Source organism: Phaethon lepturus, unplaced genomic scaffold (assembly GCF_000687285.1).
Source record: "Phaethon lepturus isolate BGI_N335 unplaced genomic scaffold, ASM68728v1 scaffold13456, whole genome shotgun sequence".
In the NCBI taxonomy this organism is placed as follows: domain Eukaryota; kingdom Metazoa; phylum Chordata; class Aves; order Phaethontiformes; family Phaethontidae; genus Phaethon; species Phaethon lepturus.
Genome location: NW_010544230.1, coordinates 2462 through 19277, shown reverse-complemented (window position 1 = coordinate 19277; position 16816 = coordinate 2462). Strand labels below are relative to the sequence as shown.

Here is a 16816-nt window from a genome sequence, read left to right as displayed (position 1 = left end):
TGCGCCGGGGCGGCCCCGGAGCTGCGGATCTGCCTCTGGTCTCCCCCCGCGCTCCCCCTGCCCCCGGGAGCCCCTCGTGCCAGCGCTGGGTTGCGTATGGGGTAGTGCCCTATGCCATGCTTGCTTATCCTCTAGCAAGGCTTTTCAACTTTTCAGCCCTTCCAGGATTAGACCAACCAACCAAACAGAAAACCCCTTCTTAACAAGCTTGTAGAAATTAAATTTTCCCCGAAGATACTCTGGAAAAAGGTTTCTGTGGATTTATTTTACTAATTTTTATTTTTTTATTTTTTATTTCAAACCATTCAGCCCCTCAATCTTTGAGAAAGTTAATAAAAATTCTGCTTCTACCCAGGGCCACATCGTGAAAGTCAGTGTTATCCCTGCCTACTGCTGCTCCAAGGAGAAAGGGGTGTCAGACCTTTGCATGTTCTAGCTTTGACTCATAGCTGTGTTTTACGAATAATGTTTATTGTGTTTTCTAATTCAGATTGAAAAAAATGAAACGTTTTCTTTGCAGAATTGGTTGGACCCTGCCAAGGAAATCAAGAAGCAGATCCGAAGTAAGTTTGTTATCATTTGTGTGTTTATTTTAGGGGCTCTGGAAAACATCATTCTGGTGTATCCACACCCTAAGATCTACACGAAAATGGGTGTCCCTCAAAACTGGACCCCCGTGGCACCGGACAGGGATGTGAGAGGCAGAGGGGGCTCCCCACCACACCAGCGGCATGTCGTGAGCACCACGTGCCCCTCACTGCCCAGCCCCTCTGATCCTGATGCTTGGTAGTCAAGCATGGGAACAGCCTGCCCAGGGAGGTGGTGGAGTCACCATCACTGGGAGGTGTTCAAAAACCGTGTGGATGTGGCACTTCAGGACATGGTTTAGGGGACACGGTGGCGCTGGATTAATGGTTGGACTTGATGATCTTGAAGGTCCTTTCCAGCCGTAGTGATTCTGTGATCCTCTGGGCTTGTTCCTAAACTGCTGGGGTAACTCGCTGCTCTTGGCTCGAAGGGCCAGTCCCACCGGGGTGCCCCCGGCCCCAGGGGCTCAGCAGCCCCCTCTCCCCAGCCCCGCTGCCTGCAGGGTGCGGGGACAGGCAGGACAAGGCCATGGCCCCCCTTCTCACCACCTTCCCCCCAAGGAGAGCGCGCTCCCCTGGGGCGACAAGGCCTGCTTTGCAGTCGCCTCTCGCATCCTCTCCTGAGTCTCTTGGCACCGGAGTTACCTGCATCTTTTAGGTATTTTACCCCATCATGAGTGCAGGCGGATGCTGAGGCTCCTAACACGTGAACTTGCATTGCTGAAAACAACTTGACATTTGCAAAGATGCAAAAACCTGAAGTTTAACATTAAGAAACGTAACCTTAAGGACTAGGCCACGTATCTAAATCATTTCTTGCATTACTGACATTTAAATCATACCCAGGAACGCTGCTCGTGCCCCATACTGAAATACTTCACTGATGCAAAGATAGCACCCTATCTGAAATATCTTTCCTTCCTGCATTTCAAAAGCTTGAACTTTGTTCCTAAAATGACCATTCAGTTCACAGAGAACCACTCAATTTTCTGCTTCACGTGAATATTTTAAAAAGCTCGGTTGTTAAATTTAGCCATCTGCTATATTAGAAATTCAAAAGCCTCTCAAAGGAAAACCATGTCAAGGCTGCCAGGCTCAAAATTTGACCTGCCTTGGTTTTTACCCCCTCTCTTTTTAAAATTGATCAAATGTTTGTGTGTGACTTTTTGTGGCAGGAAAACCTCAGCAGTTTTTTTTCTTCGCACGTCTTGTAAATGATCTCAACTAGCACTTGTGCTTTCACAAGCAAATGCATCCGGTAGTTCACGTTTGTTGGGTCAGGCCTGGCAAATGAATCATCTCCCTCTCCAAGATTCAAAGGGTTAATTTGCACTGTCTGGAAAACTTCCCCACTTCCTATGAGCAACCACACCTTTCTACCAGTGTTATTTTCATTAGAAGTAAGTGATCTGCAGTATCAGGAATTAAAACCTGTCTTTTTTTAATCTCTTGAGAAGATGGATCTGGAGAAGAAGGTGCTGTAGACCTCGATGAGTCAGAGGAGTAAGAATATAATACAAGATTTGAAATGCATTTAATACGTGCGCAAGCTGCGAGATAGACAATGAAAGGTTGTGACAGCAAGAGATTAGCCGGGGCAGAAGAATCTTGCCCTGGACATGACACGGGGGACATTTGCATTTGCAGAAGATGACAGCGATAATTTACTTGCTCTGTACAGTTCACCCCAGAAGTTTGGAACAGGGCAACGCTGGAAGAGTAGAGCTGTTACCCATGACACTTTCCAAGACACATGTATATAACCCTGCTAATGCTGGTTGAGTTGTACAACACTCAGCTATCCTTGATTCCACTGCAGCCCCCAGGGATTTTCATCCCAGTGGTTGAGAAATGAGGTTGTCGCCGTGTGTGATGCCCCTGGTTCGCACCCCATTAGTTATAACCTGCTAACTTGGACAGCGTTGGGTTTTATTTAAACCCCTGTAAGTAAGGGGTGAAGGCCTCTTACCCTGGTGTCTTAACTGTCCATGCTATATAATAGGCTGTATCATAAAGTTAATTTATTTTGTGTGTGACAGAGGAATAGATTTTCATACTGTGGCCCCTTGCCTCTGTCATGGGGCCAGGTGTCACCCACAGGCTCCACTCCCACCTCAGGGCCAAGTCCACTCCCCGGTGAGACCATGCCCCATTCTCACTGCCAGCCAAACCTTCCTTCTACCAGCTTTTATGGCCCAAGAGAGTGGAAAAGTTCCTAAAATCAAGGAGCCCAAAAGTCTCACCAAGAGCTGAAATCCTGATGGTGAATGTCGAAGTCCTGATGGTGAATGTCAAAGTCTTCTCGCATATTGAGTGTGTTTTCTGGGGTGTGTTGATGACCAAAGTGAATGGGGCTTTGCATGGGATGGAATTTCCTTGTCGTCTTTAAGTGAATACTCCCAAGCACCCCATTAGAGCAACCATACAGTATTTCCAGGCAAGCAGACTTGTCTGGCATATAAGCTGTCTTACCAGAGAGTGCGCGAGATACACCTTCAAACCCCTTATTCTTTAGGAGGTACCTAGGCGCAAGGTGCCCCCGAATTGAAGATTGTGGGAAAGCCGGACCCTGTAGGGTTTGTAAGGAAGAGTTCTGTTTTTCACAGTGTTCACGGGCACTTCCTCATTATACAGCCAAGACGGACTTTTCAAGAAGGATCTATTTATTTCTAGTTAGATTTGTACTTTGATGTCAGTGCATTTCAGAAAACAGAAGTGTCACTTTGTGTTGGCTTTGGTTTCTTCACTGCAAAAATACTGTAATTTATGTGGTAGAAGTACATGTAAGAGGTATATCCCACAACAGAGGTCTCGGTGAAAAGCCTGTTTCTGGAGAAGCACCGTGTTGCTTGTAAGAACACTGTGGTTTGGGGTTTTGTTACTGCTTTTTATTTGCATTCGAGACATGCACTAGTATAAACTGTCCCTTTTTTCAGAATAGCTTTTATATTTACTATGTTCTACTTTTTTTTTAGTCTTGATATTCTTCCTTCACAACATGTAAAGCTAATGCTCCAAAAAAAAATTTCACGAACTGTGGTGACGCAAACTCTTACCCATCCTGTGGGCCACCTAAGCTTCCTGAAATTGCTAAATAAGTGTCATGTACCCAGTGTCATGTACTGCTTTTCGGTTGTGCTCTCTGTCTTTGTCCTTGCAGTTTTGTCTGCACAGTAATTTATGTCTGCTGGAGACAGGAGCTATGTGCCAAGGCAGCGCTCTGAGAGGATGCTGTGAGCTGGTTTGGGCAGCCAGAACTCGGCACCTCACCCCGCTCCGGAGCCCATTCGTTCTCTCGCTTGCCATGTTTCCAGCGCCTCTGCGTTTTGGGTTATTGGTTTTTAAATTTGTATAGGCTGTGTTTTCAGATGGTTAATTCCAGTAAACACTGTTGGGTTGAGGTGTTTTGGTTTTGTTTTGTTTTTTTTTTTTAATTTAGCAATAAATTAGTGCTCCCTTAGGGTCCTCGCTTCAGTGGAAATCTTACTAAATAAGAAAAGAGCTGTAACATACGATCTAATAATGTAATTGTGAGTGAAAAGTAGTATCTTCAGAATAATATATGGGAAAAAGATACTGTATCCTGTTCATAGGAATTGCTTGGCTGGGGTATTTTTAAATCTGCTGATAATCAAACAGTGTAAGCCTCTCCGTTTGTGCTTACAGTGTACTTTCAGTCAATCTGTTTTCTTTTCCAGGTGGTGCTTGGCAGTTTGCATTTAATGTGAAATTCTACCCTCCAGACCCTGCCCAGCTATCTGAAGATATTACCAGGTGTTTAAAACATGAAATACCTTTCTAGAAGGGGCTTAGAAGCTGTTTGTAGTAGCACTTACACTCTAATTATCCAAGAAAAGGAATGTTTTGTATTCCCATTGGCTTCCTTTCTCTTATAAGCTTGTGGAAAATATGCAATGCTTTGGCAGAAAAGACAATTTGAACAGTTTCTGTCCTCGGAGCTAAGAAGACTTTTGTCTAATTTAACTCTAAATCTCAGCTTTTCCAATATACATATTCCTGAGAGTTGATTTTAATTTCCACAAGGATGCCCGATGCCTATTTTTGCTAGTGGTAACAAGTTGTTATTGTAAGTAAAACATAACATTGAAAAGGAAAGAAGTGGGATGAGAATAAGCATGCGATGTGAACAGCATAGGGAGTATGCTGGTAATGAATGGCTGATCCCTATTATCCAAGCCACTTAGCTCTGCAGTCTGCATCTCTGCTCTCTGGTTTTGTATTCAGATTGCAACCACAACTGAAAAAAACCCTCACCTGGTTTCATCCTTGGTATAACGCAGGAAAACTTCTGAGCCATGATGAGTTTTGTGCTATCAACAAACTGTTCCCTAGACTATTATAACATTTTGCAACCGGTGGATGTTTTTAACCTTCGTTGGTTTGTGGACTACTTGTTGCTTTTAAGGTAGCATGAAGCCTTTGGCTTAGATCAGAGTCCCCTGTGCTAGGCACTGTGCAGAAAGAGAGTGTGCCAGGAGTTCAGACTTCAACAGAGGTCTTCCGAAAGAAAGGATTGCTTTTTTCTTCTTGTCATTCTCAAATCTCCCCTGGGAACTCCATGCCTTCACCATCAAGCCAATGCTCTTCACTTTTTTTCCTGTTTTCCTCTATCTGGTGATCCCTTGCACTGCTTATCGCTGTGGGTTTAACAGCATTTACTGTTTAAATGTGTTTTTGAGAAAGCTCAACAGTTTCCTAAAGAGACAACTCACGTGTTTTGAACGGCATGCAGTTCAACTACCCTTTAATGAACCTATTTGGTGTTTTTAATTATTTTTTCTCCTCAAAGAAAAGAATCATCAGGTAGCTATATATCTTAATGATTTATGACAGAAACCTGGTATGTTTAATGGGTAATTCTCTATCTAGGTCACTAAACAAAGTAATAACTTGTTTTATTAAGGGATCTCCATGATGCTTTATAAAGCTAAATTAGGCATTGCTACCGCTAAGTTAGGCAAGGTTGGTTATTTTCAAAATTATGATTATCCTTGTTCATGCCTGAAAAATTTTGGGCTTGGGAGTTGTCTGCAAATGAGTAGAGGAGCAAAGGCTTCTTGCCGGTGCTTGGGCGGTGTTGCTCTGGGGGCAGCGGTGGAGGGGCACTTTCTGAGCCGCCTTGGTGCTCCCTTGCAGGTACTACCTCTGCTTGCAGCTGAGAGATGACATCGTGTCGGGTCGGCTGCCCTGCTCGTTCGTCACGCTGGCCCTGCTGGGCTCCTACACTGTGCAGTCGGAGCTCGGCGACTACGACCCCGACGAGTACGGCAGTGACTACATCAGCGAATTCCGCTTTGCGCCAAATCACACTAAAGAGCTGGAGGATAAAGTGATCGAGCTGCACAAGAGCCACAGGTAGGCAGAGGACATCCGCATGCGTTGTGGCCTGCCTTCAGGTGCTGTCCTGGTGCATCAGGAAATGTTAAAATCCGCTGCGGTATACTTAGTAAGAGTATTTTTCGGACAAAACTCCTCTCCATGTCTTTGGTTAGAGAAGAGCTTTGCAGCATGAAAGGCAACAGGGTCTGCACCAGAGCTTTGGCTCTGGTAGGTACCCAGCTACCTAAGGAGTATGGCTGTAGTTCTGACAGGCTGAAAATGTTTTCCAGCTGATAGATTTTATTTTAGATTCTGTTTCCTTAACATTGATGCTAGAATTGGTTGCTTTTCCTCAGGGGAATGACACCTGCAGAGGCTGAGATGCATTTCCTGGAGAATGCCAAAAAACTGTCAATGTATGGAGTAGATCTCCATCACGCCAAGGTACTCTAGTTCTTTTCTAGTTCTCAATGTACTCTAGTTCTTTTACTGGTCATCTTTCTCCTGTGGCATAGTACTTGAATCTACACGGACTCCCTGATTTATTCTTTCTTGTTGTTTTGAGAAGGGCATTTTTGGGGGATAAATCATGTGTCAACATGAGGAAAGGTGACTCACAGGGTAAGCATAAATATATCTTGTAACTGTAACATAACTTAGCCTATAGATTCAAAGATGCTGCACATGAACCTTTTATGTTGATTAAACAACCAAATCCTTTGGGAAAATATTGAATGGACAGAGTAATGAGGAAGGATATTAGAAGCTGTCCAGAGAGTGATCAATTGTCATTTCATTCAGCTACATTTTCCAATTTAATAAGGCCAACTATGGTATCTTAACTAGATAAGCAGATCATTTCTAACACTGCAGAGAACTTCCAAGCAATTATTTAGCAGTGCTGGAAACCTAGTAAGATTGATAGTAATGGGGAGACAGCGGCTTGTCTCCCTTCTGAAGTGTGGTCGTTGCAGTTGACTGGAAGGGCAGTAATTCTGCTGGAAACATTCTCCCATGATGAAGTAGTTTCTCTAATCATCGGCAAGTTAAGTTATGAATAAAACATGGTCATTTTTATTGTGGCTTGGGAGAGCCACCTACCAGCCTTGTGTTGGTTGTCTGGTTTTTGTTTTTTGGTGGGTTTTTTTTTCCAAATAAATAATTACTTTATTTTTCTTCACTCTTCAGAGTAAGGCTAATGGATTTTAAGATCTTTGAGGTTAGCAAATATCCTTGGCAAATGAGTGCTGAGTAAAGAATCCTGAGCTGTGGAGAGCACTGCATTTTCTGTAAAAGTCAGAGTTATTGTGAGCCTGATTTTGTGCTGCAGCAGATCCTTTCAAGAAACGAGATAAATTTGCAGCTCAGATCTTGAAAGGGCCTGCAACCATGTGTCTGGGGCATTTCATAGGAGCTGCACATATGTGTTACAGAATTCAAGGCAATCTTTTGGGTTCTGTTAATTGCCTTCACTAAAAATGGAAATTCTGGGTATGGCTCAATGGGCAGCACTCTACCAGGAGGTATGCCGCTGCCTTCCCTGTGTCTTGCAGATAAGCACAAAATCTTGAGGCACATTTGGAGCAGAGATAGAAATGGATTGGTGAATGTCACTCAATAGCTTTTTTCCAACATCCTTTATTCAACACAAAGAAATCTGCAAAACCCCAACTAAGGGAGTTCCTGTTCTCAATACACTACAGGCATAGCATTAAGGCCTAAGTATTTTTTTTTAGAGTACTGGAGAAAGCCTGTGAAATTTAAGATAGGTTATCCTGAGATAACCATGGTGTTTTGTTTTGTTTTTTAATTAGTATCCAGTTTTACTCTTCTGTTTTTCATATGGAAAGACTAGGAGCAAGAGAAGTTGGTAGACGAGCCAATCTCGCTCTGAAGTGGGGTTCTTAATTTAAAAAGTTGCAGTGCTGACTGGATTGGGTCTGTCTGTGCGTTAAGAAACCCAACAGTAATCTTGGAAAGTGAGCTGAAGGTGGGAAGAGTAGACTCTGTGAGAAGTAATGTTTAGCTTTAATTAGGTCTGCCAGTGAGATCTGGTGGTATCAGGCAAAGAGACAAGTATCTCTATGGATGCCTGTTTGAAGTCACACCATGGCAGATGTCTCTATGTAAATGTCAATTCATTAAGGCTGTGCCAGTATCTTAGGTATTCAACAGATGCTGGGCTCGCCAGCTGCTGTTAAAACTAGTTCTCAATTACCCAACACAAGGCTACCATAAAAAATGTGTTCAGATAGACAGATTTGTCCTCTGGGCTGTCACCACTCTGATAAAGCCCCCCATTCGTATGCAGAGCTGCAGGGATGTGCAGCTCCACGTCTCGTGCTTCGGACATAACAGCTATCAGTTTTCTGTTCCGTGCAATGACATCGCTCCTGAAAAAAGCCAAATTCTTTTAATCAGGTTTCGTTTTACACCAGTAGTATCCCATTGAAAAGCAATCTCTGACACTGACAAATAACAGAAGCCGTGAATGGACTTAGATCTGCTGCAAAGATGGGGATGAGGGAAGAGGGCATTTCTCAATGAGTTTTTGAGAAAGTATAGCAAAAGAAGGAGCCCCTTGCACCTGCAGCTCTGTGCCATATGTGAGCATGCGTGCATTTCAGGTTTGAGAAAGTATAGCAAAAGAAGGAGCCCCTCGCACCTGCAGCTCTGTGCCATATGCGAGCATGCGTGCATTTCAGTCATTTGTCAGGCAGTAATATTACTGGCAATGAGACTTTCTTTTTCAGAATGTATTCACTGTATTTAAACATTACTCTTTGCATAGGAAACGGTGAAATTGAAGTCCACTGAAAAAAATTAGCTTTGTCTCTTTTGTAGTACCTGACAATGATAGCACGAGAGCTTTATTTGGAAAAAAAATCTACCTTTAAGAGGTGATATCATCAGTGTTGGAACATACATCCTCTATTGATGTGTTCCCTAACACTAAAGTGACTTTGTGGCACTAATTCTATGTTGTGTCTCTGATTTTAAAACAATTTTTTTTTTCAAGCTTTACTGTAGCCTTTCACAGAATCACTAGGTTGGAAAAGACCTTCAAGATCATCAAGTCCAACCATTAATCCAGCGCCACCATGTCCCCTAGACCATGTCCTGAAGCACCACATCCACATGTTTTTTGAACACTTCCAGAGATGGTGACTCCACCACGTCCCTGGGCAGCCTGTTCCAATGCCTGACCACTCTCTCGATGAAGAAATTTTTCCTAATATCCAAATTTTTTTCCAAATTTTTTTATCCAAATTTTTCCTAATATCCAAATCTTTGCACCATGACAGACCATGCGTGCCTTTGTGTTCATCTTAAAATGTAATCAGACTTTCACAGTGTGCCTAAAAGATGGCTTGTTGGGAAAACCAGAGGAAAAGGAATTCATTTCATGATTATCATAGGGTGACATCTTCACAGCTTCTGTTGTCAGACTTTTGTAACTTTTAAGTTATTTTAAAATAATTACTGAAGAACTCTGTGCTTTAGAATGGATCCTTCTTTTCTCCAGCTAAGTACTATTAATACTTAGCTAAATTAAAAAAAAAGAATTACACAGTCTAATGGTCATAGCAAACAGTGAAGATTGGTTTTAGACTATTTGAAGGTTTCTAAAGGAAAGAGAGGTGTATACTTCTGACTTCAAAAATACATATTTATGGGTATATTCTGATAAGATTGTGGCCAAATCTTTTATAGTGATAACGTGTCTGACCTGTAGCTTCCCTGTCAAAAATGGGTTATAGCACCCAGCTGCACGTTTTTAAAAGAATCTTTCTGGTCCAAATGCCCAACTTTCTGCCCACTGGTCATTTCAAAGTGAAAATACTGAGCATAGGCACAACAGCATTAAAGAAACTAGCAAACCAACTGAAGCCAAGGTGAGCAAACTACAGAAGAAAAATCTATCTAAGGATTCAGAAGGCTTAGTCATGGAGAAGAGTGATGCCGAGAGAAGTAAATTTGTATGCTGTCCTGCTTACTCTCAATCTGGTATTTATGCTAATAACACTTTTTTATTATGTTAATACAATTTTGCTGTGTGGCTAATATCATTCTTTTAATAACGTCCAAAAGTCTCCCACCCTTTTGGAGTCTTTCTAAAATGCAAGGGAACATTCGCAACACTCAGTTTCTCTCACCCTGCCCAACCTTACTATTACTTTCATGAATGCAGTCAATGAGTAGGGTAGCTCTCAGAAACCAGGTCACTACAGCTGATGCATTAAAAAGACGTAGCTCAGATAGAAACCGTATACAAGAATCTGTAGTACTGTCAGATGTAAGGAGACAAATACTCAACAAAGTGCATTTCTTGCTTTTCCAGGATTCTGAAGGAGTGGAAATCATGCTAGGAGTTTGTGCAAGTGGTCTCTTAATATATCGAGACAGACTCAGAATAAATAGATTTGCCTGGCCAAAGGTTCTGAAAATTTCCTACAAGAGGAACAACTTCTATATCAAAATCCGACCAGGGGAGGTAGGTCATCCTGACACACTTTAGCGAATGAACCTTTTCAAAAATACCATGTTCTCATTGATTCATCGATTTTTCATGTCTTACAAGCCTTTAACATGCCTTCCCATTTATATCCTCTAATTTGTGCTGATTTTCTTAGGACAGATTAGGTAAATACTTTATTTAAAATACAGATAAAATCTTCTTTAGTGTTTTTCTGTTTACGTCCATCAACTAACGTAAAAAATAAATATGGCCATCTGAATGTAAAAAGCTCATCCATATTATGAATACTTTATGACTTTAAGTAACATACTGCTTATTCATGGAGTGCTGATCATCCACCATCATGTTCTATATTAACTTAGTTTCTCTTCATCTTACCCACTAAGAGATGTAGGCAGGCCATGCCAAATTTTATAAGCATATCATACTAGTACATTTGGAGTTGGAGCAGAAATCCGGAGACTGATAAAAACAGTCAAGCATCCACCATTCAGCATTTTTGGTTGCTACATGCATTAGCCCTCCCAGACCCACAGGAGCTCATGTTCTGTCTCTGGAGAAGGTGATGTGAAATCTCGTACAGTGAGTGCCCTCTCGTGGCGTAGCTGGATGCGTAGCAAATACCTACCTCATGGGTTGAGCATGCACGAACCCAGAAATAAGATGATAAATTTTAGGAAAAACCCCAGGAGGAGTTCAGGAGCATCAGAGGCAAAGGAGTGTCTCCATTTTAAGTGCTGTACAATAAGCAGTCTGTGGCAGGTGAATAACGCATCTCCATTTTAGAGAGTGGAGCTGTATAGCAGGACAGAAATCACCTGGATGAGGACTGGCGTTTCTCCCTTAATGCAGTGTGGCAGCTGGGAGTCCCAAGCCAGTGTCTCCAGTACTGGCTTCATAAGTGACCTGGCAGATCTGCTGCGGCACCCCACCAGCCCCAGGTCCAGAGCCTTTTTTGGAGTCCTAAACTAAAATCCACAAACCTACGTCTCCTGCCTCTCAGCAGACAGTTTTAGTAACCAACTTCCCAGTCTTTAAGTCTGATTAAAAAAAAATAAAATAAATGACAAAGAATAGCCACTGATGTTTCCAGTGCCTGCACTCAAGCTCTCCACCACTGAAGTCCTGCTGAGCTCTGCTGGTCTTGGTATGTAGCATCCTAGGCCAGGTCATAGTTCCTTCTGCAAAATAATCAATGCAGTCTCTTTCCAAATCACATTCGATGATAATGTGATTCAGCATCCCATGTGTCACTTGTATCGTCTTTGTTCTTTTGCTGTTTCCTGCCTTGTTTCCCTCTGTCAGCTCCCTGTAGGGAACCAGGCTTCCTTGCAAGGGCCCTTCTGCCTACCTTTCCCTGGTCACAGCAACACTACTTCACCTACTCTGCTATCTGCATGTAGCCATCGACATGTTACGGCGGTTGTAGCTGGCACAGCTTTTGCATCTGGAATATGTAAATCTGCAGCACAACCTAGCAAAGGTCTCTTAGTATCCCCAGCCGACTCTTTCAATTACCTGTCTTTTCCTCATCCTCTCCAGGAGATGAATTAGCTAAAAACCACTGTGATTTACTAACTGTAGTTCTTTCACTGTAAATCTCCTTAATCTAAGGCTGTGTGAGACCAGATCGGTCCCTATTGCTTCCCTCCAGGCTATTACCCACTGTTTGTTTAAACTGGTGAAGTTAAAACAACGGGGTTAAAACACTTAAATTATGTTTTTCCCAGAAGTCTCGCAAGTCTTAACTGATCTTTTTGTTATTACAGGGCATAAAACACCGCTGGCACCATCAAAAACCTCTTGCTCATTATGTGTGTTTCCCTCAAAAAATGATCCTCAAAGTTTGCTTTGATGATTGCTCTCAGCTTCCTTCCCAGACAGTAGCCTGCAGAATATGTACATACGTGTTTATATACATGAACATATACGTTCAGCCTTGCAATGAGATTATATAGACGGAGGAAATAAAGATGAACCTGTGTACGCTGTCTAAAAATAGATGCCCATCATCAAACACATCCTTTTTCTTTTTTCTTACCTAGTTCGAGCAGTTTGAAAGCACTATTGGGTTTAAGTTGCCAAATCATCGTGCTGCAAAGCGCTTATGGAAAGTGTGTGTTGAGCACCATACATTTTTCAGGTACGTGGATTTCTTTTCCTGAAGGTGTGCCATAAAACGCAACAGAAAAGAGCGATTCTGTCGGCAGAGGCAAAACCCTTTGAACCAAATTGCCTTTTTGATCACGAGGTATCTCCGAGCAGACAAGGGATGGTTATTGCTTCTTAAAAACGTGAAATGTTTCACCCAAATTATTCATACTATTTCAGATGGATACTGAATGTTTAAAATCACCATATGGTCCCAATTAATCGTTTCACTTTATCTGTGCCATGATATTATCAGCCACTGTAATTAAAGAGACGAAGGACTCTGCTGCACTTCTGCACATATGCTTGTATAGGAAGAACAACATATGGAAAGTTACTGGAGGATGTGGGCAAGAGTTAAAAAAAAAAGGATATTTTTATTTAATTAGAAATGAAAATACAGACAGTAGTCGGTGGTGTATTTTTTTGGTCACCCAGGATACCCAATCCATAGCTGTAATTTTTGTGTTCCTGAGGATTTTTGCAGCTATGTTTTTAACATCTAAGAAGACCTGAGAAAAGTTTGGGGTAGTGGAATAAATGCTGTAATTAGTTTGTGCTGAGATAGGCAGCAAGGAGGTACTTAGCAATGGGAACCCAAAAGTGTGAGATTTTCAATGGCATTAAAGTGTGTCCAGTGCTTAAAAAACCCTCTGAAGATGTTTGGCAGGACTGAAGAATGTGTCTCTTTTCCTAAAGCTATTGGTTCAGGCTGTCTGTATGTCCATATGAAATGCAGTCTTAAAAGCAAAAGATCTAAAAAGAAATTGAGTGTGCATTTTTTGGTGTGTTTTTTGATTTTTAATGGAAAATCAATGTCTAAAGCATAAACTCCATAGTAGGAGAGTGGCTTCTTCAGCAAACCCCCATAGCCAAAATACAGAGGGTGGGAAGGCTCTAACCTGAAAAATGTCTGCATCCCTGTGAATGAATACTGCCCTGCGTTCATGGGAAATCCATTCTGTCCCTGTCCTCAGTGTAGCAATACCATGTTAAATTTGAAGTATAAGAGATATATCTATTTCAGCCCAGATCAGTGTCCCTGATACAAAGAGCACCTTATTTTTATTTTTGGGGATTAGAAAATAATACGTCTGATTTTCAAGCAGGAAGGGACTGAGTAATTCTTGCCCCTTGGGAAGAACTCAGCTCTTCAGATGCATTAGCTCAGCGGTTTTGTCATGCTGTATGCCTTTTAGCTGCAGACCCGTGAGGCACAGGTTACGATGGAGAGTGCTACGCAATGGTCGTCTTCTCTCCAGAAACAGTGGACTGATTTTTGGAGGAGGGGGAGTAACAGGTGCACTGCTTGGTGTGTTTTAGGCTCCTGCTACCAGAAGCACCTCCAAAGAAGTTCCTCACGCTGGGCTCCAAGTTTCGCTACAGCGGCCGGACGCAGGCCCAGACGAGAAGAGCCAGTGCCCTCATAGACCGTCCCGCACCTTACTTTGAGCGGTCTTCTAGTAAACGTTACACTATGTCTCGCAGCTTAGATGGGGGTAAGGTCCTCTTAATTACCTTTGTCAAAAGTTATCATCACAGTGGTCACTGCTTTAGATTAGGTGTAAACCTCTTGTCATCTCGTCTCCTGGAGCTTCGGCTGAGTGGAGGCTGTGAGTACCTGGACGTTCACTGCAGGGGTAGGGGAGGGTGCAGAGGAACGCTGTGCTAAACATGCTAAACATACTGCTGCTGTCCCGACAAAGTGTTTGCCTGGAGGAGGTCCTTGGGAGTCCACTCCTGTGGAGCCTCTCTCCCCCTTGGCCTCACGCCTGCAAAGCACTTCCCTGCTCTGGGGAAGGATGGGGCGCTCAGGTCTGCTGGCTGCAACACTTTTTCAGGGTTTGCATGAGTAACTGTTTGGGTTTTGGTTTAATTTGGCTTTTTCTTCTATGTAGGTTTTTCATTTAAGTATGTGTTACAATTGATGAATGAATTATTTCCCTGGATTGAGTAATAACACTTGCTTCCGATTACCTCACGTCCTAGTTGGATGAGTGCTAACAGGCTTTTTCCATACATTACTTTTGAAGGTGTGAGATGGAGAGTAACATATGCAGGTTAATAGTATGTCCTTCCTCCTCACTTTTTCCGTGGTTCATGGAGGTCACAGTTCTACTGCTCCCTTAATTTTAAACCAGCACGTGGTTCAGAGTCTCACCTACTTCATCAGCTGTTACTGTTGTCAGCTACTGAGTAAAAAGAGGTTGTACTACTATTTTTTTTTTAAGAAAAAAAGACTGAGACTAAATTCAGAATTGCTACAGGTTAAAAAAAAAAAGGTGAATTCTCCTGCAGAATATCACAAACAAATTGCAATGAGTATAGCTGGTGGTGGGGATGGGGAGAAGCTTTGATTTAAAAGTACTAGTGACAAGACTTCCTTTCTCCCCCTAAAGGTGCTGCTTGTCATTAATTATTTTGGAATCTTCTAATTCTGATGTGCTGCTTGCTCGTTACCAAGCAACTGGTGACCTGATTGCTGTGCATGTGTCTCAAAGCAGAAATTATCCTTCTGCGTTATTTTGTTTGTAACATCTAAACAAAATGTCTCCCTCTACCCCTTTTGCTTTCTCCCGCCTCCTAAGCTCATTCTCAAGAAACACGATACCTCAAACGCTTTTTCCCCGGTGTTTGTGAGACTCCGCAAGGTTTTTATGATGTTAATTTGCCTAAGTGCAAATGGGGAAAAGAGGTTTTTTTAATCAAAGCTTATGATTTCTTCACTAATGTTGTTACTATAACACAAACATGGCTGTAGTATTCTGCATTGTGTACACTGTGATCCTGGCCCTGGCGTTTGTTACAGATGCAAATAACTTTATAAATTTGAATAGTCCTGTTGACTTAGAAATTAGTTACACAATAGTCAAGTGCAGGGTCTGGTTATATATTAGTTTTGATTACATTCTTTCAGTAAATTTACTATTTATTTCAAAACCATTAATATATATTTAAGTTCGCTGAATTACCACACATGTAAATCCTAAAATATTCTGGTTTGGTCCACTGAATTGAATACCATCACCTTCCAGAATTTTTTAGGATAATGAGCTCACTTAACTGGCAGACTTTAATACTGAATAATAGAAAGATCCCATTTCTTGATTCTCAGATATTAAGCCTGTGTTACATAAATATTGTCATTTCCTACAATGCAGCAACATTACTTACAGGGCATTTGAACTGCATTGTTGTCTTCTGACAGATTTAAAAAAAAAAAAAAAAAATCTCTTCCACCCCCATGGCTGATGTCATAGCTGGTTTTCCTTATGTTTCTTGCCTGATGATAACTGTGGCAACGCGTTGATTTTTTTCTGATCGTTTTACTACAGTAGCACTTTTAATGGCTTGCTAACATTTAACAACTGTGTAATGCACACATTAGCTACAGCAATGTGTGTATACACATCCATAATATATGTTTATGCATATAAAAGCTACAAGCTTTATTTCGAGTAAACAGTTTATTTAAATGTATGCACATGCTTCTGGTTTCCTAAAACATGACATGGTTGTGTTTTCGGCAATATCTCAAATGTTTTACTAACCCAGCTTTTTAATTTTATGCAGCTTCTCAGCAAAAGCTATTTCAGACTTTCCCTCTTTAAATATTTGCTTTTAGCATCAGTGAATGAAAACCATGAAATGTACATGAAGGATTCTGTGTCTGCTGCAGAGGTTGGTACTGGCCAGTACGCCACAACAAAGGGCATCTCTCAGACCAATTTGATAACCACTGTGACTCCAGAGAAGAAGGCAGAAGAAGAGAAAGATGATGAAGAGGGCAAAAAGAAAAGAGCAGAGGAAGTCACCCCGGTCTCAGCCGTACGCCATGACACCAAGGTAGAGTTTTGAGGTTTTTGTATTAAACTGACCTGCCTGGAGAGCGCTTGGAGAAACACAGAATTATTAGGGAGGATGGGAGGAGATGCCTAGTTCCATGAGAGGAAACTGGAATCTACACGGCTGTATGTACGTGTATATATGTGTCTTGAATCAATATTTTTTATAGTCCTTTCGCATTTCATATGACATTGTAAAAGTTAGTTCCTGCCTCAGACTGTTTTTTTTAAATCTGACAGTCAGCACAGTGTTTTTTACGTAGCATTCAAGAGCTCTTTAGGAAATACTCAAAAAGAGAGTAGCAGTGCACGTTTTGCTCCTTTGGTCTTCGGTCGTATTTTGACTTTAGTATGGGCATCATGTTTTCTATTTTTTGACAAGGCAACAAAACAGTTCTTGTTCTTGTGTTCTC

The 16816-nt window shown here is 41.9% G+C and overlaps 1 protein-coding gene across 1 annotated transcript in view; it reads left to right on the top strand.

Annotated features, from left to right (window-relative positions):
• LOC104621975 (band 4.1-like protein 3) overlaps positions 1–16404 on the top strand; it is a gene marked incomplete at both ends in the record, with an annotated part of 18470 nt that extends 2066 nt beyond the window's left edge. The window contains 8 exons of the mRNA XM_010288614.1: positions 521–563; positions 4286–4361; positions 5745–5963; positions 6284–6371; positions 10270–10422; positions 12453–12550; positions 13882–14057; positions 16184–16404. Of these exons, the coding sequence (XP_010286916.1) occupies positions 521–563; positions 4286–4361; positions 5745–5963; positions 6284–6371; positions 10270–10422; positions 12453–12550; positions 13882–14057; positions 16184–16404 (1074 nt within the window). The remainder of the gene's footprint in view (positions 1–520; positions 564–4285; positions 4362–5744; positions 5964–6283; positions 6372–10269; positions 10423–12452; positions 12551–13881; positions 14058–16183) is intronic.
• Between the last annotated feature and the right edge of the window lie 412 nt (positions 16405–16816).